This window comes from Juglans regia, chromosome 13, assembly GCF_001411555.2.
Source record: "Juglans regia cultivar Chandler chromosome 13, Walnut 2.0, whole genome shotgun sequence".
Taxonomy (NCBI): Eukaryota; Viridiplantae; Streptophyta; class Magnoliopsida; order Fagales; family Juglandaceae; genus Juglans; species Juglans regia.
Genome location: NC_049913.1, coordinates 4,877,474 through 4,904,933, shown reverse-complemented (window position 1 = coordinate 4,904,933; position 27,460 = coordinate 4,877,474). Strand labels below are relative to the sequence as shown.

The 27,460-nt window shown below is 34.2% G+C and overlaps 5 protein-coding genes across 5 annotated transcripts; 1 reads left to right on the top strand and 4 right to left on the bottom strand.

Annotated features, from left to right (window-relative positions):
* Positions 1-4,699: 4,699 nt before the first annotated feature.
* On the bottom strand, positions 4,700-5,640 carry LOC109010705. The gene has a single exon (XM_018991602.2). It carries the CDS (start codon positions 5,605-5,607, stop codon positions 4,891-4,893), a length of 717 nt encoding a protein of 238 aa, XP_018847147.1. The 5' UTR covers positions 5,608-5,640; the 3' UTR covers positions 4,700-4,890.
* A 3,473-nt stretch (positions 5,641-9,113) lies between these two features.
* LOC109010703 (pentatricopeptide repeat-containing protein At2g15980) lies at positions 9,114-11,253 on the top strand. Its single transcript, XM_018991600.2, has one exon. The coding sequence runs from the start codon at positions 9,522-9,524 to the stop codon at positions 11,028-11,030; it is 1,509 nt and encodes a 502-aa protein (XP_018847145.1). The 5' UTR covers positions 9,114-9,521; the 3' UTR covers positions 11,031-11,253.
* Positions 11,254-11,639: 386 nt separating this feature from the next.
* Positions 11,640-14,117, bottom strand: LOC109010704 (CASP-like protein 5C1). The gene is made up of 3 exons (XM_018991601.2): positions 13,402-14,117; positions 12,043-12,175; positions 11,640-11,959 (listed from the first exon to the last, which is right to left on the bottom strand). Exons 1-3 carry the CDS (start codon positions 13,530-13,532, stop codon positions 11,765-11,767), a joined length of 459 nt encoding a protein of 152 aa, XP_018847146.1. The 5' UTR covers positions 13,533-14,117; the 3' UTR covers positions 11,640-11,764.
* Positions 14,118-15,197: 1,080 nt separating this feature from the next.
* On the bottom strand, positions 15,198-19,931 carry LOC109010701 (mitochondrial import receptor subunit TOM6 homolog). Its single transcript, XM_018991599.2, has 2 exons — positions 19,573-19,931; positions 15,198-15,521 (listed from the first exon to the last, which is right to left on the bottom strand). The coding sequence occupies exon 1, from the start codon at positions 19,768-19,770 to the stop codon at positions 19,606-19,608; it is 165 nt and encodes a 54-aa protein (XP_018847144.1). The 5' UTR covers positions 19,771-19,931; the 3' UTR covers positions 15,198-15,521; positions 19,573-19,605.
* Positions 19,932-20,668: 737 nt separating this feature from the next.
* LOC109010700 (cold-regulated 413 plasma membrane protein 2-like) lies at positions 20,669-23,857 on the bottom strand. The gene is made up of 4 exons (XM_018991598.2): positions 23,450-23,857; positions 21,611-21,718; positions 21,427-21,497; positions 20,669-21,101 (listed from the first exon to the last, which is right to left on the bottom strand). Exons 1-4 carry the CDS (start codon positions 23,818-23,820, stop codon positions 20,848-20,850), a joined length of 804 nt encoding a protein of 267 aa, XP_018847143.1. The 5' UTR covers positions 23,821-23,857; the 3' UTR covers positions 20,669-20,847.
* Between the last annotated feature and the right edge of the window lie 3,603 nt (positions 23,858-27,460).

Genomic DNA, 27,460 nt, shown 5'->3' with positions numbered 1-27,460 from the left:
CCTGGCCCTCCATTTTCACAAATTATTAACACTACTTAGAAAAACTAATATAAATTTAATCATAAAACGTATTTCTATGTGCATAACCAATATATTTTATGAATATGAATAAGATTTTTAAGATTAGGTGATCGTGAAGCTATATGTTCAGGGAAGTACTAGGGATCGAACAAAATGTTACGAGCTTAAATCAATGTTGTTTTTTGTTAATTGTATTAAGAGTACAAATGATCTAATCATACTTTTCGTGACGACCTAATTGATTTGGTCTATTCAAAAATAATAAGAAACCTTAATAAATGGTAATATTAACAACAACGGCAACATTAACTAGTTCAAGGATCTGGGAAAAGCTGTAGGGTTTACTAAAATGGAGATCTTCCCAATGCCTCATTGGTCGATTCATGTCATAGAATTTCTTAAGTAATTAAGAATACTCATGTGTGAGTTCCAATCTGCCAGAATAAAACGAAATGGTTGAGAATAAAATTTAAAGCAATTGCAGAGCAAACAAAAACAAAAGGAAGACCTAGTGTACATTCATTTTGTGTTTTAACTTCTTTATAAGTAATAATATAACTTTCCATTGCTTTGTATGTTTCTTCTTAGTTTAATTTATAACATATTTCTCTTTTTCTTTTATATATTAAATTTATCGTAAGATGTCGATCCATCTAGAATAACAAGACATTACGCAAGATATGTTTACGATAGTATAGGTATAGTGTTGCCCACAGTATATTTAAAAAAGAAAAATGATTTAGCCATTAACAAATTTTACAATAGTAAATTCATAAACTGAGGTGCCTTGATGTGGTACGTTACATTGTATAACTACTTATATTACAAAATATATCTAGGCTATCCAAGTTACTCTACAACAAAACAGGCCTTTTACAGTGATTTCAAAAACGCCCCAAAACAATTCACAAATCATTAAGACTACTCATAAAAACTAATATAATTTGTCATTATTCACCTCTGCACTTTTTTCTTCTTCTGCACAAAATCCCCATCCGATTAATAGTAAGTACCCTTGCAATTACATGGTTGTTTGAACTCGATAATTACTATGTTCCCTCCTCCATAGAACTCCCTGAATCGAATAGTCCTACACTGGACGTGCCATCGCCGACTCTAAACAAGTCAGTCTCCTCATCTTCCCTTCAATTTCCTATCCATCTTCTACCATTTTTAAAACTATAGACGCACTGTTTGAGTATGTTTTCCTCTATTGACAGAGCAAACAGTTCCCAAAACTACATAGTTACGCAGCAAACCTCCTCCCCCTTATTGCAAAACTCTCCATTCCCGATTCAAAAGAAATCCATTGGGGTTTTCCTATCCTAATCCGAATGGCAACTTGCAAGCAGGCAGTCCAGAACAGATCCTCAATCGACCTAATGTTGACTCTCTTTCGTACACACAGGTACCTCTGCATTTCTATTACTAGTCTCCCCTTTCACCTTTGCCGTTGTTTTCCAATAGTAGTTAGGCTTATAATGTACATGTCTATTAGAATCGTGAATCTTTGGCATGTCCTTTATGGGTATATATCCCAAGGGGTATTATTTTGTATACTTTTTCCTGCCAATATGATAGTTTAATGACTGTTGCAACATAATTTGTGTTTAACTTGTAGTTATCCCAAGTTTATATATATGTATATAAACTCTTAAGTAAAAAGTGATAAGAGTATTTTAGCATACATTATTCAATTACCTTCTTTATATTCCAATCATGTATACCTCCAATGATATTATGATAATTATTGGAATGCAGGTGGTTGGAGTTAATGTGACAGATTGTTTTATGAACTGGGCTACAATGCTAGGATATTTTGGTTGGAGGGCTATAAATGTTTTTGTAAGACATTTCACCCACTCCTACCAAAAATGTGTTTGGCTATGCTGCGTAGCAAAATGACATAGTGAAAGGATATGGACCAATTTATTGAGTACCTGGCAAGTCTATATATCGGTTAGTGGATAATCATGAGTAAGAAATCAGTCTCTCCTCTCTTTTTACATGTGAATTACATGAATGCACCAATATATATAGTGTGTTGTAGTTTAAATACATGTGGCCTTTGTGGGGATGGATCTTAATTAGTAGACTAGGCAGTTGCTGAATGCCCAAAAATTATGCATCCAGCATGTAATTATTGTTTGTACATGAATATATACAAGAAAAAAATAGTAGCACAAAAAAATGTAGGCAAATTTATGTTTCCAGTAAATTAGAGGAGTTTGTGCGGCGAAATATAGTACAAAAATGTATACTAAAATATGGTATAGCGGCGAAATGGCCTAGATGCAAGGAAAAATATGCAATCATACTGCAATTGTGTCAGAAAGAATTTCCCTTGGAAAAGGCATAATAGATTGAAAATAATTAGATGCAACAGTACTGCGATATAAGTGATGTGCCTGGCCTCGATATTTCGACAGAAAAAAGATTTTGTTGGGAATGATCATTTGTATTCAGGATAGTGGCGATATATGGACGAAGGGAAAAAGGCACGTCTGCAAACAAGCTCATTTGTATTCATTTCGGTGAGAAAGGCCAGTTTGCGGCGATTTTCAAAAAAAAAAAAAAAAAAAATCTACCAAACTCCAACGCATTGAGAGAGACAGAGCTTGCTTACAAGCGTATGTAGAGGTCCTATATATCGTAGTCATGATATGTGTGTTCAATCACAGTACGTACCATCAGTCAATGGCAAAGCAAAATACAACGTGATTAACGTACGTTTAGAGGGCAAAAATGGTAAATTAAAAGGAAAATTAAACAAATTAATCCGAGAACGAAACGGATGATCAGATGATCTGGAAGGTGGCTGGGTTCCTTTGCGAGGAAACGGCGGCCTCCAGCACTTGCTATTTGCTAAAGAGTAAAGAGGATATATGATCAGAGCAAAAGCATGCGTGATAAACGTAATTACTTTCTTCTTTCACACCTCGGTCTTTTTATTGCAATTATTAATTAATTAATAGATAAGCTGGCTGCCGGGTGATTGCATGCTTAATTTCACGATCCATATTTAACTGATGATCACATCACATGCTATATAATTAATATCGTGTAACACGTACGTAATACCGACAAATTAAAAAGTAATTGACATCTTGATCTTGACTATGATGATCTATTATCTCATGCATCTTCCAACTAGATACTCTTCTTTCTTTTCTTTATTTGATCTGCATACATTGTCACGGCCTACCTTAATTTGAACAGAGAGATACATTCCGGCTTCCCTGTCGTACTCGCCTATATACCTTCCATTAATGAAGTTTCGGGTGCTGGTTCCATGTGAAAAGTTCTCTAAATCATCATATATAGTCGAAATATTTAAAGTTGTTTCCTTTCTCACGGTTATGAAATCACTGTCAGAAAATTATTTATTTGTGATTAATTATTTTTCATTAAAATAAATTTATTTTCATCGTAAATAATCATTATTATCACAAATAATTCGTTATAAATATTCATTTTTCTTATAATATTTTTCATGAATAATTGGGCCGAATTTAATTATATGAAAAAAAGACAAATTATTTATTATATTTTAGCTAGCTATCTAGCTAGGGTGCTGAATACATCCATCCCATGCAGCTTAACAGATTAATTAAACACAAATTATTCTAGTCATAAGATAACCCCAATCCGAAATCCTATATTATAAATAAAGCCAAGGAGAATCTGTAATATACCTCTTTTTTTTTTTTTTTCTTCTTCTTCTTCTTCTTTTCTTCCTTCTGTTTTTTTTTTTTTAAATATAAGAGATGGAGGATTTTGAATCTAGATTTTTCATTTGAAGAATTGGATTGATAAAAATATGCCCTCCTATCTTGAGTGTACTGTACAAGAAAGTAGTTCAGCCCCACGCGCGCAACTTATAATGTCAGTCATTATACGTCACCCTGTGAGCATCACTATATAAATGCCAAATCGAGCATCAATTAAAATATATTAAATAATAATAATAAGTCCGAGCTGCCTGCCATGCCGAAATTCTAGATATCGTCGACCTTTAAATTGTTGTCTCTCCTACTCCTAGTCCTTTTATAGAGGAAAAGGACGACTCGGACGTAATTGGTTTCCACACGATGTGCAATGTTGCTTTCGAGCTTTCTGAGTTCGTGGTCTTTCGGCCCAAATTCATGTTGATCTTTGAAAACAGTGATTATCTCTGGGCTTCTTATAAATTCGGGCTTATATTGGGCCTAAAAGTGGGAAGGGAAGGTAACTCTGGGTCGGGGGATAATACCTATTACCTGCCATTCTTATTGCATGCACGGATGGGACTCACTTGGAATTAGAAGAAAAGCACTGATTTTTTATCAATTTTTTATTACTATTTATTATTATTTAATATTTTATTATTAAATTTTTATTATTTTTTCACTATTATTCACAAAATTCTTAAAAATATCTCACTATCCAAACGCAACTTAAGTATAGTAACTGATCTTGATTTGTTGGTTTACATACTGCATGCCTACCAGCTGATGAGTTATTGATTTTAACTTGATGATTTGATTAATTCTGGCCTGTGTAATTGTCCAAAATGTTTACGTTATACGTACATGAAAACATGCACAGCCCCTGAATTTCTGATCAAGAAAATATCATATTAATATTCATAAATTAATCAAAACAGAATCACCAGTAGTACGTACTACTCACAAACACATTTTGATAAACTAATTGGATATCACACTGCATGGAGAATTTATTCATTTTAGGCATTTGGACCAGTAGTAGTACTGTCCACTCCTCACGATATATATTCAACATCAACAAACACATGCATGCACCGGACATCACGAAACCCCGACGACCATGCCGATTCAGCCACGCGTATATATATATATATGTGTGTATTCATGCTCGAGACATCATGGACCCTATAACTCCGGCAATCAGAGTCGTCGGGTCCCCTAGCACCGCCGATATAACAAACTGCACCGCCAGCCCAGCCATCTCACAACACTTTTTCACCTTACCTTTGCTCCGATGGTGATGGGTCTGAAGCGTATTCTTTAAGCTAGGAATTCTGGTCTCCAAGTTCCTGCTTTTCCCACGTCCAACATATATATCCGGCCAACTTTCCATGAGCATCTCCCTCACACATGCCACATGCAAATTGTACTTCTTGCATGTAGACCTATAGCTCCAGCTCCGCCCTTTCCGCCCACACTTGTGGCACGATGCGCATACTTTCTTATACAGATAGAGCTTAACTTCCCCATCATCGAGCACCATGGGGAGCTTGGCGCAACATGGGTGGAGATCAAACCCGCAGGTCTTGCAGTGGTACACAAAACCCTTGACGTCCTTTTCGCATGCATTGCAGTAGCGGGGGGTGTTGCCCGGCGGGTGCGAGAGGAACTGGAACGAGCATTTGGTGTAGAAAGGGTGGTAGATAGTAGGGGAAGGCACTGCACAGTGCATGTGGAGGTCGAAGTCGCATATGCAACATTTATAGCGTGAGCCTATGCCCACCTCCTTGCAGCCATCACATTTGAATGGGAATTCTGTGTACTCAAATTTGAGAGTATGTTGGGGGTGACTGAAGTGGGATATTTCATTGTATCTCATTGTCTTTGCAGGGGTCTCTGCAGGTTAGTTGAAAAGCACACTAATTGTGGCCTGCTATATATAAAGGGAGTGCTTGGTTATTGAGCTGAGAGAGGGGTGAAAATTAACTAGAAAAAGTGTTGATAGATGCCCATGCCAACAGGGTTATGTTTTGGCTTGTGGCTGAAGCAATCACGGGGAATTATATACTTTGGGAGCTGATTGTGATGGTGCTGGACTACTGCACGGGCATCTCCACGTCAAGAAGGAAAAGAAAGCATATTGGGTCATGACTCATGTCCCATCGAAGAATAATTTTCACTTTACATGATATGCATGCAATATTATGGTTTCCTAACCTACTAATTATATATAAACGTACGGTTACACCAACTATATATATTATATAAATGCGGCCAAATGCGGCATGAAGTCTTGATGTATGCAGATCAGATGGTTAAGATTCATCCTTAATTTCATATATAACGCCTATTGTTAATTAGATATAAAATAAATAATAAAATATATATTTTTTTATTAATTTAAATTTTTAAAATTAGTAGTGATTTTACATGAGGTATGTCGTAATTAGAGTCAACTTGATAAAGTAAACAGTACTAAACGAATGATTGTTGAAAATGGAACAATATTAAATATATATAATTGATCTTGAGATATAGTCCACAAATATAGTATATATTAATGCTTCGAATGTTTAAGGAATAGTACTATTAATGGGGCCCTAACTAATAATTAACATTTCCTTTACATGCATCCATGCTAGCTCGATCAAGAAGTTAGCTATCTAGCTAGCTAAGGATGATGAAGAATATATATATATATATATATATATATATATAACACAGTAGCCCATGCCATTTGGGTGCAGATCAAGATCAGGAACAAATTCCTGGTCTTGAAATGATCACATTTCAATGGTTTGTGTGATGCAAATGCTTGGCGTAGTTGACAAAGTTATCCGATTTGTATACTATCTACCATATCTATATGTCATGATCCATATATTACACGTATTGGAACTGATTCTTCAATATTATTAATAATATATTTGGTTTTAATATACATGATGAATTGGATAATACTAATTTTTATATTATATTATATTGATATTTTTAAGCCTTTAAAATATTAATATATCTCCAATCACGTATGTTAACTTGCAACAAATCCCATCAGTAGTACGAGTACCGCTTTTCTTTTCTTTCCTTTTTCTTTTTCTTTCATTTTCTTTTTCAAATTTTTGGGTAGGACCCATAATGAGGACCCCACTTGTTTATGACCAAGCCAGCAGCATTTCGTCCACCCAAAGTGACAAAGAAGATACTTATAACCAAAAATAAAGGAGATAAAGCATGAGTCCGTCATATATGGATTATATAAATATATAAATATATATATATATATATCTTTGGGGTTGTAGCTAGCTAGCAATATTTCTTTAATTTGATGATCAACGTACGACTCCTCAGGAATTGTTGAACAAATTTTGACCAGAATTTGAAAATATGGTTATAGTCAGAATTTAATTCGTTTGTAACTAAAATTCATTTCAACTTATTATTATAATTTTTTTAAATCTTAACATAAAATATAATAAATAATTTAATTTTTTTAAATTCTAAAATAATAATAATATGAAAAATTAATATTTTAAGAATATTTTATCATCTCAACTTAACTGAATTCAATTCAGTTCAACATCTAAAATTAATTCACATTAAACTAGTCATTTCAAAGTGAAAATAGTAATATTATATTATATATTTTAATAATATTTTTTAAAAAACTAATATTTTGTAAATACATTTGTATTAATATTAAAATTTAATATTTTCTAAATACATTTGTATTTAATATTTAAAATTGGTTATTAATATTAAAATATATTGTACGATTTTGCAAACATCAAATTACAAACAAAGTTCGGATGAAACAATACTTGAGTTGAGGTGAAACGTACCAGGATGGAAAAACTGGATGAAAGCAGAGAGAGATAGAGAGACGAGCGAGGAAAATAGAGAGATAGTTGGATGTAAAAATCACAAAATATTGATATTTTTTTCTACAGTGACTCTCCAAATATGACTAGAGATCCTAAATTACTATAGTTTAAAATTCTACAAATATACCTTTAGCTAGTCCAATGCAAGAGTTTTAATTAAAAAAAACTAAAATTTAGATTTGACTGATATTTGACTAATTCAATACCAGTACTCTTAATTAGATTGTACGCAAGAATTATGTTAGAGTGTGTTTGGATGTTGAAGTGAATTGAGTTGAGTTGAGATAATAAAATATTATTAGAATATTATTATTTAATATTATTATTATTTTAGGATTTGAAAAAGTTGAATTATTTATTATATTTTATGTTAAAATTTAAAAAAATTATAATGATAAGTTGAGATGAATTTAGAATCTAAACTCATCTTAGAGTACAAAACACTGATTATTTTGCTTTAATTCATTTTTAATTAGACTTTATTTTATATATATATATATGTATGGGCGCGCTTCAGTCAATAGTCCGTACGTAGTACTCAAAATTGAAGGAGGAAGAAGATTGCAGGAATCAAATCATTCTGGGTGACCATATATTAACGTCAGGGTCTTTAATTTTGTTGCCTCTTTTTCTCTTTTGTTTTCTTTTTCGTACAAAGAAACATTCGGAATATTCCATAAGGGCTATTGATTACTGAGGTATTCTCCAAGACGTTGGAAGCAATGTTGTACTTGCAAGTGTGTTAAAGCCAAAAAAAAAAATGAATACGATTCTCATTAGTTGCGCTTCATCCTGACTCAATTCCCTCTTCTCCCTTGAAATTTCTTTTTCTCCCATGTTTGTGTAGTTGTTTAATGTTCTTTGTCTTCAACCAAAGACTCTCAACAACCTAAAGTGTAATTCTAATAAAGTAAGGATAACGATAGATTTACTATTTTTTTACTATTTATTTATTTATTTATTTAATAGTTAAGAAAATAACTATTAGTAAAATTATATATATATTTTTAATTTCTTCTTAATAATTAAGGATATTAAAAAAGTACTTAAAAGAAAATAATAAAAAATAAAAATATCAAATACACTATAGAATAGTAAAATGGTTGTAAGAAACCGGTAGTAAAGTTATGGCTTATTACTTCCTACTACCTATTTATTACTTTTATTTTTTTATTATTTAATGGTTGAAGAAGTGACTATTAGTGAAGTTATATATTTTTTTAATTTTTTTTAATGATTAAATATTTATGTTAAAAAAATACTTTAAAAAAAACAATGAATAGATTTTACTACTTCTTTAAAAGATTTTTCAGAGAAAGAAAAACCAAAAACAATAAGATTAATACAGCTAAAATGGCAATGTCCTGTCTGTCGTAATCACAATCATGAATAGATTATGCATTGTAGAAGTTAATGGGGGAGATTTATGCAAAAGGCAGAACAAGGGGTGAGAATTTAGGAGACATCCGACACTCATGTTGGATAAACACACAAGTAATTATCTCCAACTTTTCATTGATTAACATCAAGTTTCAAGCCCACGAGACATGATGAATCATCACAAACTATTAGTATGACATAATCTCTTTGTCAACAGAGGCTGTGCCACAAAACCAGAGGGCAGAGAGCGATGTGCTATTTTCATGTCTTGAGATAAAGATCTTGAGAAGCAAAGGAAGAGACATGAAATAACGACAACGACAGCATAGGAAAAAAGCAATGAAGTGGAGAATCGATCTGTCAACTTCTAGCCCAATTGCTGCCCCTCATGGCAAAATGGTTGCAGCTGCACAATGACACTCCCCAAAGTCGAGAGTTTGAGTTGGGCTTTTTAATTGTTGTACATTGAAATGTCTTAGGCCCAACTCACCAAGTCTCCTTTTCTTACTTCTCTCACCAGTGCAAAAGGTAAATGCTACATGTCGTTGGTCTCTCTCTCTCAACCGTGTTTTCGATGGCCATTTCAGTACTGAAACGCATTCTCTTCTTAACCCCCAAACACAAATCCCTCTCCTTCGGCTCCTCGTCCTCCCCCTCATTACCCTCCGATCAGTCCAAATCTCTAATAGAAACCGTTGTTTCGATTCTCACCCAGCAGCGCTCGAAGTCCCGGTGGAGCCACCTCTACTCTCTCTACCCCGACGGCTTCCATCCAAATGACTTTTCCCAAATAACGCTCCTCCTCAAGAACAATCCCCACCTTGCCCTCCGCTTCTTCCTCTGGACCCAGCACAAGTCCCTCTGCAACCACAATCTCCTCACCTATTCCACCATCATCCACATCCTTGCCCGGGGCCGCCTCAAATCGCGAGCCCAAGCCCTCATTCGGACCGCCATTCGTCTGTCCGCAGAAGATAACCTGGTACCGAATCCACTGAAGGTGTTTGAGAGCCTTGTTAAGACATATACATCGTGTGGGTCTGCTCCGTTTGTGTTCGATTTGTTGGTTCAAGCTTGTTTGGAGACGAAAAAGATCGACCCGGCCACTGAGATTGTGAGGATGTTAAGGTCTCGTGGGATAAACCCGAAAGTTATTACCTTGAATTTCTTGATTTCGCGGGTCTCGAGGTGTCGAGGAGGAAACGCCGGGTACGAGGTTTATAGGGAGGTTTTTGGGTTAGGGGGCGAAGAAAATGAGGTAAAGGCGAAAAGGACTTTTAGAGTTAGGCCAAATGTTCATACTTTTAATGCGTTAATGGTGGGTTTTTATCAGGATGGTTTGATTGAGATGGTGGAGATGATTTGGAACGAAATGGCGAGATATGACTGTGTTCCAAATGGTTATAGTTATGGCCTTTTGATCGCAGCCTATTGCGACGAAGGGAGGATGGGAAAGGCTGAGGAGTTGTGGGAGGAGATGAAAGTTAAGGAAGTGGAGGCTGATGTTGTCGGTTATAATACTATGATTGGTGGGTTTTGCAAGATTGGAGAGATTGAGAAAGCTGAGGAGATTTTTAAAGAGATGGGATTGAATGGGGTGGATAGTAGCTGTGCAACTTATGAGCATCTTGTCAATGGGTATTGTAGTGTTGGGGATGTCGATTCAGCACTGCTTGTCTATGAGGATATGTGTAGAAAGGGTTTTAGGCCTGAGGCTTCAACGCTTGATGTGATGATTGGAGGACTTTGTGTTAATGGAAGGGTTGATGAGGCTTTGGAGATTCTGAGGGATGGAGTGGAGCATTTTGGTTTGGTGGCAAAGGGGAAGAGTTATGAGACTTTGATAAAGGGGTTGTGCGAGGATGGGAAGATGGAGGAAGCATTCAAGCTTCAGGCGGAGATGGTGGGTAAAGGGTTTCAACCGAATTTGGAGGTATATGGTGCTTTTACTTACGGGTATATTAAATCAGGGAATGAGGGTATGGCAGAAGTGTTGAGGAAGGAAATGTTGGAAATGCAGATGCATGAGAAAGAGATTTGAATCTTCGATGGTGTTAGTTTGTTGAAGCCTGGCCAAATTCCAAAGTGGAACATTCATTGCAATTTCCCTAATTAGGATGGGAAGGTTGTAGCATATTATGCTAGATTTCTTTTTTAAAAAATTACACTCCGAATGGAGTAAATTGAAAAATATAAGTAATTTTAGATACAAGATGAAATTTTTTGTAATTCATGGATAGGAAAGTTGTGAGTGATAGCATATGGGTGAAAAAGTGTAATAATTTATTTTATTTTATTTTTAATAATTAAACCTATTTTTGGGGGCAAAAATCAGATAGTTTTCTCTTGAAAATGTCATCTAATATGGTGACCCTGATACATAAACAAAGTAAATTGAGTGGTGTTTGCATGTGTGGATGTTACGGGTAGGCAAGTGTTGTGATAGACTCAACAGTGTGTGGATGTGGCATTCTGTCGAACATACTGTACAAGCTGTTGATATCTTGTTAGATTCCCTTCGTGGACAACTGTATCTTTTCCAGAGAGCCGTCATGAATTACACAAGTGCTTACTGGATGAAAATTGTTTTTGAGGATAGAATCATAGAATACTTGATTTGGTGACCTCGCTCAGCAATTTACCCCGGGGGTGGGGGGATGAAGAAAGATTTGCAACTCTGTAATTGAAAAACCTTCATCTGTTAAGATTCAAGGCTATTTATGTACACGAGTATGTGTTAAAATAATCACGAGAATATAGGTTCTGGCCATAAAATCACAAGGAGGGGAGTAACCATAGATTGAATAGAGCTGAAGCCAAAGACATAAACCATGACAAGAAAGCCATGGCAGCTGATATCTGATATCTGCTGCATAACTTGGGAGGGCAATATGACCCATTAAAGTGGAGCAGAAGGTCCACAACACTAACTGTTGAGCAAGCTGCAGCCAGTGTGAGAATGGATAACACCTATTATGAAACAGACTGAATTAGTAACAAATAGTTGCCGGTAACTATATTATGTCATTGCAAGTAACTCGAATGCTATGTACCCAATCTCCGAAGACAATGATCAGCAGTATTCCTGGTTGCCGAACGGGGCATTTAACCAGAACAGAGTAGCCATCCACCAGGGCCAGAGTCAAACTCCAAGGTATAACCAAACTCATTATTGTCACCAGGTAGCTGTAACATTTGTATATTCAGAAGATTAAAATCACGGAAGAAACAGCAAGAAATTGGTAGTTAAACTGCCCCAAAATGTGTGAAGTATGCTGCCTATAGATTGATCCGTCCAGGAATGTTCAATAACAGAGTTGCATTCCTGGTGTGCACTGTTTGCCCACGTTCTTGGTCATCATTCGGAGCTGGGAAATATACTGCTATCTGCCTCCCTGTCATTTTATTGTCGGCTAGTTTTGAAAATGCATAACAGATTGTCAAGTGCCTGTAATTTATAAATTACTTTTCTTAGTTTTTAGACCTGCTCTTTGTTTGGACAAAAAAGGTTAAAAGGCTAGGCCATTCAAGATTATTTCACCCATTTGTCTTCTAGATTTATGATAATGGGACTGAAAACATGAAACTAGAAGCAGAGACTGAGAATTGAACTATAGGACGATGTAATCAGGAAAAAAACTGAACAATTTAATCAATTATGTTTGAAGAGCAAGGAAGGAGATGGAAGACATTGAATCTAGAAAACCCAGAGGCAATAATCTCCAACCATAGGATCTAATTCAATGGAAGATTTATCAACAAGGTTGGTTTTCAAATGTAAAAAGGCTATGCCAACAGTGGGTGCTCACAAAAGGATCCAACAGAAGCGAATGAAAGCATAATCCAAGTAAGTCCAATTTAGAGGTCATTAGAATTTTCTTAAAAGTGAGAGGATGCAAGAAGAACCAATCCATATAAAGATCTTCCTGCCTAAGGGTTCCAAACCTCTGGTGGAAAAACCATGTCTTTTCGCAATGGTCGTAGGGTTGATCAAGACCACTATGAATGTTGAACTTACCAGAGCCCTAATTTAAGTAGTAGTAAGACCTGGATATGGACTTGTGCCCAGATAATTGCAAAACATTAAAAATCTCATGTAGAAAGTTGCTTAAAATTTTGGGTAAGATTGATCAATCTTAAAACTAGGATGAGAAAGAAGAAGATGAAGTCTCGTACGCTTTTGGATTATGATTTTATTATCAGTAGTACTCATCTGTTGAAGTTTGAAATTAAAATTCAGCAACGCCATAAATCTAAGGAATATTGTTCATCGTTTTTGAATTGAAATGTGAAACGAAGAAAATAAAAAAAGCATGGGTAGTGCAGAATGAGATGAAAATAGGACAGAAAAACATAACATAAATAAAGAGGCACCTATCAAAGAAGCAAAAGAGAAGAAAATGAAGAAATACCAGAAAGCAGTGTAGCTGTAGAAATCAACACCCAAAGACATGAAAAGAAGAGACGCAGAGGCAAAGAGGGTCTGGCCCAATCTCAAAGAGAAGCTGGCGCTGGTCCCCAGTGAGCCAGGTACCTCATCCATGGCCTATATCTGATTTTGCCTCTTCCCTTGTACAGGCTCATCACCACCCTCTTTCAACTCTCAACCATAGCCGCCCCATGCTTGTCACTCGGTTTCAAAGTGGACTTTGATGATAACCAGTATATGATCAATGATGAATCTGATCCCACAATTCCCAAGATATGCACAACATGCTTGGCCTTTACTCTCTCTTTCTCCTCAGTGTTACTATGAGAATTGCCAAGAAAGCAGAAAGAAAAAATGTGGAAGGTGTGAGAAAACGTCTGCTTTACTGCAGGGCGACAAAAAGACCTTTTCTCTCTTACCGACGCACACTTAATAGCAGTTTTCCAGCAAAGTCTTCCAGTGGGAGTATCGACTCGAATAAAAAGCTTGGTGTCTATGCTGATTGAATAACGATGATGCTTCGATCATGTCAGATTTGACTCTTTCTATGAAAGTGGGTGGCACGTTCCAAGTGCGTAAAGTCTGGTTGTGCGGCTTGGATTCAGGAATGACTTGGCTTTATGAAATTCAGTTTGCAATCTTGGGTACTGTAATTGTGCCATTGTAGATCCTTCAATTATGCTGGGGTGAACGCAGTTTTATTTTTGCACCCATCTATTTACTTATTATCTAATTCCACCTACCTATCAGGCAATCAATCTACTTTTATCCCCATGGACTAACAAAGACATCATCACCTTGGCCTGTGAAATTGTAATAACCGACCAAATAAAAAGGCATACAGAGAGATAAAGGTCGGATCAAGTTGTGTGTATGACATGTATTAGACTGAATGGATTTTCTATAATTGTACACTGATGTTATAATAACAATTAAGATGCTTAAGAAAATATGAAAAATATCATTTTACGTCCTAGATTTCGTCATTACCCATTACACTTAATATATATGACATATTTTAAGAGCCGGTTTGATTACACAAAACTAAATTATATCATTACATCTCATATAATATCTCATATGCTGATATATTTTAAGTATTAGTTATTTAAATAAATGACATATAGGACCACTTAAAATGAATCATGACTATCGATGACAAAAGGAAGAATAAAGAATAGAATATACCTTGATAACAATTTCTTTGAATCAAACTTTGGGAATATTTTACCCGTTCCTTTATTTCTATTAATTTTCTATTTGACGATTGGTATGAAATGGGAGCATCATGGGTATGGTGCCGGCAGGGACCGGCATTATTAATGCCAAACGCTCTTTTTAATGGTTAATACATGAACAAGCATAATCTCAGTCAAATTAATGTATAATTGACCAGAAGAAACAGACAACCATAGGCCAATCCTTTTAAATGGTCCCACGTGTCAACTCTCAAAGACTCCGATAATAGATTTTGGGACCCTCCTCTGAGATTATGAATTCTTCCGTTATTATCTATAGATAATGAATTTTATTTATTCTACAATCATAGCCTTTTATTATTTCACCCAATAAAGAAAAGAAAAATCCACATGGATATACCATGAAAAACAACAATCTACCATGGATATCACAAATGTCACGCGCATTGAACTGTTAAGTGAAATAATTCAAAGAAATGCCCCCACAATTTCTGCTTCTACAGATTTGATGAGAGAAAATAGTTCTGGTGTTATCTCGATTGGATGGAAAATGAAAAGAACAGATCAGAACAAATAGAAGGAAGCTAAATAGCTGGCCCCAGGTGGGGCGGAAGCCTGTTTTAAGCATTGATTAAACAGTACAGTATAGCATACCTTTTGGCAAGTCCAATTTAATATGCTGCGACAACCGAATAATAAGTACATCCGATGAAATATTATCCCTCAAATAACATGAACCGAGTTTTAGCCTTAAATGATAGATAGATAGGCCTAAAGACATGATCTAATGGGAGGACACGCTGGCCTCACAGTATTCCCGGATAAAAAGATAGAAGAAACGAAAACAAGATAGTAGCTCACAAATTGCTTTCCATCCCAAGCCTATTCCTCTCCTTCAAACACACTGCAAACCAGAAAAGGAGCGGAAAAATATTAAATGACCAACTGCTGATAAATTAGACAAAAAATGTGATTTTTTAATAAGTGACAAAAAATGTGATTTACAGGTGATAGAAACAAAATATCAAATGTCGAAGTAGCTTAATTACATATGTTTTTCAAGCTCCATCTTATCGCACAAGCTCTGTAAACTTTTTTTTTTTTTTTTTTTAATGTCGGGAAATCTCTCCAAGGCAAGGCCCTTCAGACCAATCCCTACAGAGTAAATTCCGGTCCCGTTCACCGCACTATCAAAAATTTTTCTACACGAAACTAGTTAAATCACTGACTTTTCATTGGGGAGTGTGGCCCCAAAGGATTGTTTGCACCCATGAGATGTTGAACCTTGGACCTTGAGGGAAGTGATATCCCAAGACCAAGACTTTCACCACTTGGGCCAACCCCTTGGGGTTAGCAAAAGCTCTGAAAACTTAGTTAGCCATGGTTAATTAAGGTCTGGTTTGGATAGTGAGATCAAATGAGATTATCTATGAATAGTAGTGAAATGTTTTGTGAATAATAATGAAATGGTTTAAGTTTATATATTTTATAGAGTTTTGGGAAAAAAAGAAAAAAAATTGAATAAAAATATTATCAAGTTAAATTATTATTAAAATTTAATTTTTTAATATCTTTTTTGTTTTGAAATTTGAAGAAGTTGAATTGTTTTTTGTGATACACCCATATGATAAGGATAAAGATAGATGGTGTGTGAGAAGCTTTTGCTCTTTATAAGGTTCCAATAGTTGAATTGAATTGCTTGGGAAGTTTTTGTGATACCCCCATATAATAGTTGAATTGCTTGGGAATGAGAAGTTCTTGCTCTTTATAAGGTTCCAATGGAGCTCCAATTGTATCATTGATTAGTCTTTTTGGAGTATAAGGGTAGGTTTGAGAGGTGAGATGAGAATTTTGTGTTTTATTTTAGTATTTAAAATATTATGTTTTAGTATTATTATTGTATTGAGATTTGAAAAAGTTGAATTGGAATTTGAAAAAATTGAATTGTTTATTATATTTTGTATGAAGATTTGAAAAATGTATAATGATAAGATGATATGAGAATTTTGTGTCTCATCCCACCCCCCAAACCTGTCCTAAGTCATGTGGTTTGAGTATTTCATTAGGGCGTTACAAATGGTATCAGAGTCTATCCCAACCAGAAATGTGGGGATTTGAGCCGTGTCACCTACGATGGACTGACCCGATGAGAAAGTCGAGAATTTAAGGAGGGGAGATTGTGATGCCCCCCATATGATAAGGATTAGGATAGGTGGTGCATGAGATTCCACATTGCTTAGGAATAAGAAGTTCTTGCTCTTTATAAGGTTTCAATTGGACTCCAATTGCATCACTGACTAGTCTTTTTAGAGTATAGACCATGTGGTTTGGATCTTATTACATTTTTCTGTATTTTGCTTGGAAGTTTGAAAAAGTTGTAATGATTAGGTAATGATTAGATAAAAAAATTGAAGATTTGAAATTGGAAGTGTTTGCGGTGTTTGGATATTGAGATGGGATGGGATGTGATGAGTTAGGAGGACTTTACTATCCAAACCAGGACTAAGTTTCAGTGGACTAATAACCGGCGAGATGGTGTACCTCAGCTAAAGATTGAGACCATCACAACCAAATAACTTCCCACATCTCACCCAAACTATTTAGTTAATGGCCATTCTTCAAGAAAGCCATGACTCCCGTATGTGATCAGCAACTATCAATTGTAAATCAGGCATCAACCGACCACAACTCACCTCTGAACAAGCTTAGGACCACTTATTTGAGATAGGAAATTCAAGAATCAAAATGAGAAACAAAAGCTATATTATAACCTTCATATAGATAGGCGTTCAGATCTTTATATCTCCTTATATTTAAAAGTGTGTATCGTCTGATTAATAGTAAGATAAACAGTAATGAACAATGATAAACAGTATTCTTATTTTATGCTTCCCTTCTTCGTCCATCTCTACATCCTCACAGCAATCCTCTTTACAAAATCACCACAAAATATTACAAAAATTATTACAAGAGAACTGCTACCTAAAAAGTAGTCCGAAAATATGTCTTAAATGTGTATTTCACTTTTTTATTTTTATTTTTTTTTCATGTATTTTTTTAATCATCATAAACATTTTTAAAAAAAAAATAAAAAATTCACAACATCATTAAAAAACAATTCCTTAATCACTAGGTTAAAAAAAAAAAATGTGAGAGAGGGAAAAAGAGAAAGCGAGACAAAAATGAAATTTTTTAGAATTTAAATCTAACCCTTCACCATAACTCTCCAAATTTGATTAAATAGTAAAAATTTAAATACTGATTTAAATTAATTTAAAATAGATAATTAACATATAAATATCATATCATAAATAAATTATCAAATTTAATTTATAAAATACTAATATTTCATCATTAAATAAATGATGAAATTTTGTTAAATATTTAAAAAAAAGTATAACTATATAAATAATTAGAGTTTTAACATAGTTTAAATATGATAATATTCGTAATTAACTAAAGAGAACTGCTATAACTAACGAAAAAGTAATCCGAAAATATGTCCTGAATGTGTATTTCATTTTTTTATTTTTCTATTCTTTTTTTTCATGTATTTTTTTAATCATCATAAACATTTTTAAAAAAATAAAAAATTTACAACATCATTAAAAAAATACTTCATCAATCACTAGATAAAAAAATATTTTGCTTATGATTATGTTTTTTTTTTTTTAACACAAAACATGTTTATATTTTACAAAATAACTTATTTTTCATTCAACCGGGCAAATGTGCTTCGCACATTGCCCAACCGCTAGTATATATATATATATAAGTAATAACAAGATAGGCATTCAGATATGTCAGTTTTTCCCTAGAAGGGTGAACCATGCAGTAGTTTGAAAATCATAAACTTTTTTTTTGATAAGTAAAAAATTATATATATCAAAAGGAGGAACCAAATATACTGAATTTATACAAGAAAACACCTTGCCCAAAATGACCCAAAAAGCCCGTGGAAAAACAACCCAAAATACACCAGACCCTACCCCAACCCCTTGTTTCCCGTAGAACTAAAACTCTACCTGAATACCTAACCCCAACCCCTTGATTCCCCGTCTTCACAATGCCCTCCCATTAGTTTGAAAATCATAAACTTGAGCAATGAGAAGCTTTGGAAGGTTCAAAAGAAGAGATAAGAGAAGAGGCGACTTCAAAGGTAAGTTTAGAAGTAAATAGATTTCATAACAGTACACATTGGATCGAGCTCTTGACTAGTGTATACTTGGGCTATGCCTATCTTTCAACCTTACACATTAATAAGATTTTCTTTTATCTATAAAAAAAAAAAGGGAGAAGTCAATCTTGCTAAATAGACTTGCAAATCATCAACCTGAGAAACACAAACTGCCCTTTCATATGATGTGCAGAATAGCTTCTTTCTTATATGTCAAGGGAAGGCTGTCTAGCAAGCCAAATCCAATATTGACATGGAGACTTTCTAATAAAACTTTTACATTCCTCGTATTCTTTTTGTTAGGCCTCCAGAAAAAAATGCATTTTTAACAAACCAACCACATAATTCATATTCGATTATGTGATGAATCAAGGCATGATCTTCTTTTGTAAACTTGTGTATATTCATACAGCTCAAAACACCGTAGCCCCTATGAAATCAAGCAATCGATTTGCGTTCCTTGCATTAAAAACAAAACAAAAAGCAATGCTATTTTTTTGTTGAAATTGATCAATAACATGTATATACCCCAATAGTCAAACCTTTATTTGCACAAAAATCTTGTAATTACCACACACGTCAGGATTTAGATAGGGAAAAAGAAGGAAGAACAAGGACTCACGTAAAACTGATAAACTTCTTAATTGTAACCAGAGAGAGAATAAACATTTCCCATTATGATCTAAAAGTCATGATATTAGAACAACGACCACGAATTTCCCACCAGAACTAAAAAAGACAAATAAATATAGATAAGATTAAAAAAATCACTAATTACCTAGCGATAAGACAATTGGGAGAGGAAGCGGATCTAGAGCTCGAGCTTGAGTTCCTCTTTCTCACCGGCGAGGTAGTGAAGAATATAGGGGGCGACTCGGATCACGGCAACCCAAGCCCCGAACATCGCCACGTGGCTCCGAAGCTGCTTCAGAGCCGCCGCCTTGTCCGGCTTCCGCATAAACATTCCAGGAAACATGATTTATCTCTGTATTTCTCGCTCGAAAATCAGAAAGTTCACAAAAGCTAAAACCCTAGATATTGTTTCTCCACCTATGATACTGCTCAGACTTTGATTTTTATTTCGGGGGTTTTTAGAGGGTTTGGGGGAAAATGAAAATGAAATTACTCGCCCTTGCGGCTAGGTTAACGTTTACTATACACGTGTGTGGTCCATGGGGTTAACGAAGTTTGCCACAAGACGATACACCGTACAGCATTCTCCAAATGGGCCCTGCGTAATTAGGCCCAACAGGCTCCTCTTTCTCCCCTCTCTCGGCGTACAATTTTGTTCTCTGCTTGAAACTTGAAAGGCCCAATGAAATTTATTAGACCCTGATCACCAACTTCATTTCTTCGCCATTATGCATGTAAACAAGGAGGTAATTTGATTAGGGTATGCTTCTACATGGGGATTCGGTTGTTGTTCATAGTGTAATCGAATGTAAATTGGCTTTGAAAAAGATGGATTTTTCTTATCTTGTCAATATTCAAAGGACCTATGGCACCTTGTGATGTGTGAATTTTGGTCTACTGGATGAGTAAATAATAAGAGTACTGCTACATCCACAAATAAATTATATAAAAGTAATCTTACAAATTGATGTGTGTTCATTCTATCAGTTATATCTATTTTATAATAAAAATAACTTTATAATCTGATGAACAAAATCAAACCACACTAGTTTGTGAAATTATTTTTAAATAATTCATTTGTGACTAGAATATTTTCCAAATAATAATAATTAGTTTTACAATCAAAATATCCCATGTTTATTTTAAATAAATACCTATTCCCAAAATACTTAAATTTTAGAATGGTAATAAGGGTGCTACTACCGCAAGTGCACCTGTAGGAATTCAAGCATGTCGCCCAATGAGGATGAAAGAACATAAAAATTATGCCAGCCTTTTATACATTCAAACAGAATGAAACACACAGTTTCTATTCAAATATCTGAGCCACATATCAATGCAAATGAAATGAGTTTTTTGATCTTCGAGAACAAATGATACAAAGAAGATGGTTCACAAAATATGCTGCCAAGAGTGCGCCTTATATGAAGTCAAGTACAAGTGCCCAGACCGGATAGACCAACAGAAGGATTATCCCCACCGTGTTTGAGATGCCATGGGCTTTTGTGAAAGAATTTCTGAAACCACCCGATGCGCGGATGTGTTCTTGCAGCAAATAACATGCTATTGCAAGACATATCACCACCCCAATCCAGTCGTCCCTTATGGTGTCTGCAATTAAACTTGGAGCCACGACGATCAAAAGAATCAAAGCCCCTGGCAGTTCCAGCCAATCTGCAGTTGCCAAAAAAACATTAGACTGCACTGATTAATTATTCGGTTGCATATCATAGCAATCAGCAGAAGAGTCTTGCAAGCAGTGATTGCAGATTGACCCATTGTAAATGATGTGTGAATGAACTAATGTGCACAACAGGGAAAATTGAAAGTGACCTCTAATTCGTTCTATATTGCAATTTATAAATGAAAAGTTTGCAGGTTAGGTTTTCAGTCTGCAAACCCCAAACAATATCTACATATATTTTACTATTTATTTAGCAAAATTACATGAATGTGATTATGTGATCAATCAACACTGTGACTAAAGCTTATATTATACCTGGGCAACGGCGTGGGAAGAAAAGGCGCAACACAACAGCAATGAAAGCAATCCATTTACCAATCTCTCCCCTGCATCAAGCAGACAAGCACCATACAATTTTGTGGCACATAAGTACCATTAAGTTTGAGGTCAATGAGAAAAAAATACAAAAAGAAGAAGCTACCATAGCACGATTAATCACCTGAAGATGTTGAACAGCAGTGAAGGAAGACTCAAAAAGATGTACGGGATTAGCAGAGATGTAAGGATGTTTGTTTTCCAATTTGTTCGATCCAGAATCAACAAGTAACTGCAGTGATGCTCATGAAATTAATCAATCAGTCCATGCAGAATTCTCAGACCAGAAAAAGTAATGACAAACAAAGTATGTACTATATAACAGCTTTATTACATAAAAACAAAAGCACTCAAAAGAGGGAAAAAAAAAAAACAGAAACAAAAACACGATAGACTAGGAAAGTATAATGGAATATAGCAGGACAAAGGAAGGCTTTGCATGCATTGAATGAGCAAGGCTAGTATACCTATTTGATCGAACTCATTGTTTTCAAAAGCTTTTCATTTCTCAACTACAAGTAATCTTACAGCTTGATTTTCTATCATGGTGATGATATGGCCAAGGTAGAATATAATTTGAAAATCTCAATGGAAAGAATAATCTATATGTTTTTGTAAAATATAGTGATGGCATGTATAGGGTCTGGCCCTGTTAATGATATAGCATCCTCAATATTGTTCTTGGTCCAGACCCAAGATTGTCCTCTCTAATTGTGTAATTCACTGTGATCTCGCAGCATTGGCTTCATTATTTGTCAGTAAACTTGTTGATGGTACAGGCTGATAACAGGATTAAAGCAAGTACATAGAACAGCTATGCAGAAGATGCACCAATATAGATCTTTACATCAAGGGCGCCGCAATTGCAAAGTTAATCATTATCACGCTAAAAGTTCGACAATAAATCCATCGACAAAACTTCTGCACATTTTTTACAGTCATTAACCGGAATTGTGATCTAGTGGAGACTACGTTTGTAACAAATATTCAACCTCAAAGGACAGAAAGTTTATTTTTCTAGCAACATTGAACGCCATGGCAGGCAATAGAACGTGTTAGGCCTCCTATAACGATGACAAACATTAATTGCTCTTGATTAATCAAAAGTGGAATAAAAACAGGGAAAAATGAACATGGTTAATTAAATTCTTGAATCTTGGAACATAGAATGTATGAAACGGTACTGATTCGGCAAAACCTGCAGAAGAACTATAACGAAGAGAAGGTGCCCAATCAGATTTAAGCCCAGAAGAAAAAACAAAACCATTTGAGCTGCTAAAAGGGAAGTAGAGTGAAGAACAGGGAGATTCTTTAGGAATCCAAGTAAGAATCCCCAAATTTAAATCCCGTTAGCTTCAGAATTCAACAGGGGCACACCCTCGTTAAACTATAACAGTAATTTAAAGCCAGCATGTTCGAATTCCATAAAATAAGTTGCAACTCCCAAACATTTAAGCAAGGTAGATTAAATAATTTGTATTATATTTTTAATACTCCCCCTCATATTTGGACCAGAAGGTCTAGACTTCCCTTTAAAGAGTGGATCCAACATGTAGAATATTTAATTAAATGTAATATAGTGTTGAGTGAAGGTTCGAATCCAGAACCTCTTATACCATGTAAAATTACACTTGTTCTGATAAGAATAATTAAATTAAATTATTTGTATTATGTTATTAACTAATATATTAAATGAATGATCCGTTCAATACATCTCATAAATAAGTGACAGTAAACCATAAAATGAACCGTAAACTAATTAAAATCAAGCCAACAATTAAAACAATTGTATACTGAATCAACCATAGATCGAAATGGCACAAGCAGGCGGCGCACTTGCCAAAAAGAATATCTCATATATAATACACATGAAGATCCAAATAAAGCAAGTAGCATGCTTGCTTACAGAACATATTCACGAAGGCAGAGAGAGAGAGAGAGAGAGAGAGAGAGAGAGAGATACATTGCAGAGAAAGAAGCAACCCATTCGAGGAAGGTGGTGCCGAAGCCTAGGCTGCCGAGCTTGATGGCATCGGTAGCGAACTTTTTGGCGGTGTATCCAAGCTGTTTCAGATCAGACCTTATCAGCTCACTCGCGTCTACTCGATCCGTTTTCATTCTTATGAAGCCCTTTTTCCCCATTAATGGATTAAAAACCTTGCCTTCTTTCTGCGTTTGTGTATGCGCGAGCGCGCGATCGCCGGATGTATCGAAGAGGGACGGAGACAGCAGGGCGCGTTTCTTGTTGTAAAGCCCTCTGACCTTTTGAGTATGAACTGCGAGGATCATGCGTCGGTAGCCTCTGCTGATGGGGTGCCATGTTGATCCAATCATTTTTGGGCAGGCGCTTGATTAGTTTTGGACCCATCCTCCACAGTCGGCTGCCACTTGGATCTAATAAATTAATAATTCCGTTAGGTATTTTTCTTTCTTTAATTGGACAGATGTTACAATTACGCATACCTTACGCTCGAATTCAAACTTTATTATTATATCTTAAAACGATAAATATTAAAATAATTTCCATAAAAAATTATATGATTCATTTATGCGTCTCTATCCTAATTTTATTTAAGACATGATTTTTGAGAATTTTAAAAACCAGAAAAAAGTTGAAAAATATATTATATAGTGTAGTGTCGGTGCTTATTTCCGATACTGAATGTTTGGAAATATTTGTTTGATCTCGTTTATGAGATGAGTTGAGAATAAAATTAAAAAATTAAATAAAATATTATTATGATATATTTTTTAATATTATTTTAATTTAAAAATAAGTTAAATTATTTATTTTATTTTATATACAAATTTTAAAAAATTATAATAATAAGGTGAAAATTTTTTAAAAAATTTTAAAAATTTAAGTTTTAATTTTGAAAGCAAACAGTCGTATTTTTATTTTTATTTTTATTTTTTGGATAATTACTCAACTTGGGATATGTTATATGTTAGGAAAAGAATATCAAATCAATGCATGCCACGTGCTTGTGTGGTGCCATTATCATCCGACACCAATATGGTCAACCGACTGTTTCCAATCTAATCAGTGCCAACTAACTTCCAATTATTTATTTATATCTTGTTCTTCATTTATCATCATGGCCCTCTTTTTTAAATCATTAATTCCTATACTGAAGATAGATAGAGGTATGTAATCCCATACCGAGTAAATCAATCCATCAAGAAAGCATGTACTCCATTCAGAAGGGTTAGGGGGAAGACTTCATGAGGGCATTGTATACAAAAGTTTGCTTTTACAGTATTTCACCTCGATTATAAAATACGAATGTTCCGATTATTCTATTAATAATTATTCTCATCTTAAAGGTCAATACAATATAATCGAAATCTTATAATGTTATCCCTCATTGATGTATATAGAGCATAAACTTGTTTTGAATTCTCTAATTTCTTCAAAAGAACAACACTAGAGGCACAACCAGGCCAATTAAGATCAAAACACATCATCGATAAAAAAAAAAAAAAAAAAAAAAAGACGTGTAGATCGATGCACACTAAGGGTGGAGAAAAAAAAAAACTCATGAAAAAATTATCAATTTCATTTAGATAAATGAGATAAATGATATTTGCAGTCATGAATGTGTAAGCATCGTATAATTGTTTTAAAAAAAGTAAATAAATACGGGACCTATATGAAAATAAATTAATTTTTTAATAGTAGACCATATTTTTTTTTTAAAACAACTGCACGGCGTTTGCCCATTTCACGACTGTATGTAGCATTACTTATTTCATTTAGAGAAATGCATATTTCGCCATAAATTGCAAGCTTTTTAATGGTCTAAAAATATGGGTGAAGAATGAAGATAAGTTTTAGTTATTGAACAGAAATTGGAAGTCTTATTCGAGGATATCTATGTACAATTAGCATATATCGTTGCCCTCACCCAATTCTCTGGGTCAAGAGTCTCATTTACGTTAGAGAAATTCTATTTACAGTCTCTTAATATGCAATCACTTTATTAAATGAGAAAAAAATATTATTTTAATAAAAATATTATTATAATTTTAAAAAAAATTAAAGATAAAATTAACTAAATTTATAATTCAATCTCTATTTAGAGACTGTACATATCATTACTGTTAAATTTCCTCCTCTTTTTTTTTTTTTTTCTTTCTGGCTTCTTCCTTTCGTAGTCCGTTTGAAGTGGTAGAGCACGGTCGATATTGCAGAGGGTCAAAACTTGAAGATGGGCTACAATCAATCCCCAGGAGCCTCAATGGATTCAAAAGCCCAATGATAAGGCCCTGCCTCTCAGGAAAAAGGGAGGTCAAGTCATCGGGATGGGCTTGCATAGTTATGTGGCAGACGATATTTTTAGATCGTAATTGGTTTATCAGGTGACTACTATGCATTAATTATTATTTATTTTTATATTTTATATTTACAGTTTTTTTTATAAGATGTGAAAATATTTTTCACAGAATGTGAGATAATAAATAATGACTAATGAAAAAATATTTTCTTTATCAAATAGTTCAATTTTTCTTTTATCACGAGTAACATTATTCATTATCTTTTTTAAGATTTAAAAATTTTTTGAGTCCGATATATAACGCATTATTAAGTTATTATAAGACTCATTATTTTTATAAAAAAGGTAATTATTATAACACATAAGTTATTATCATCTGTAACATTCATAATATTTCACACGTGGATGGAAGATCCTGGCCACCATGTTCATACGCTAAAACGATGGTGACCAGAAAACTTATTTAAAAAAAAAAGGTGGTACCAATATTATTGCCCACCCACTGACCCACCCACCGATTAATTAAGAGTCATTAAGAGTAATTAAGGGTGGTACATTTCTTTCGTTTTGAAATAAAGACTGGCAAGAAAAAATACATAGTACTACTACTCAATTGATTTTGTAGCCATCGTGAAGATCATGTTTTAAATTTTTTACTTATTATAGTTACTTAATATATACTGCGTGATCGTGCGTATAGTTAATTAATATATACTGCATGATCGTGCGTATATTAGTAAAAGAGATTGAAACTAATGTTTGTATTTTCTTCTTCAATGAATATTGTAGAGAATATGTGGTGACAAATATATACAAATGTAAGCCAACCAACCATGATCCCAAAATTAAAGAAGGGAATCTGTCAATATAAACATAAATGGTAGGTGGCTCATGTGATACACATGGTAGGAAAAAATTGCAATATACAGAACCCTTCTTAATCGGATCATTTTTATCTTTAATATGCAAAGACAAAACTTTTGTGACATTTTATCGAGTACTTGGTGCTCAAAAAATCTACAACAAAACTCAACAATGATATTTACAGGCTAGTACCATGCAATTTTAGTACTGCAAAATTGCAATGCCTTGTGTAAGACGCATGGTGATATTTATAGGCCGGAAAATTTGGTTGTAAGTGGATTTGTGCATCAATACGCGCATTAATGTTAAGGCTGTGGATGAATTAATACATATTATTGAAATGTTGATGAATTCAATAATATATATATATATATGGATAATACTATTTAAAAATCTTTACATTATATAATAATATTTATAAAATATAATTTAATTTATAAATTTAAATTTTATCTTTTAAATTAAATTATTTTTCATGAATTATATGTGACGTAAATACTTTCAAATGAAATTATTATTATTATTATTATTATTATTATTAATTTGTGAACCACGCCAATTAAAAGCTAAACTTGACTTTTAAGGAAACGTGAGTAACAGGGTGTACGAACGTGCGGTTTTACTACAGAACCAACCTCGTACAATCACTTTATATAATTTCTAATTTGTCAGAATAGTACTGTACTGCTATAATATAATTTGGACCTTTCTAGAGTCACCGCAGGGGCTCCCGCTGGGAGCTCCCGCTAGTGTATTTGAATTTTTTTTTTTTTACATATATTTTTTTAATATTTTTAAATATTTTAAAAAAATTAAAAAAAAATCCCATCATT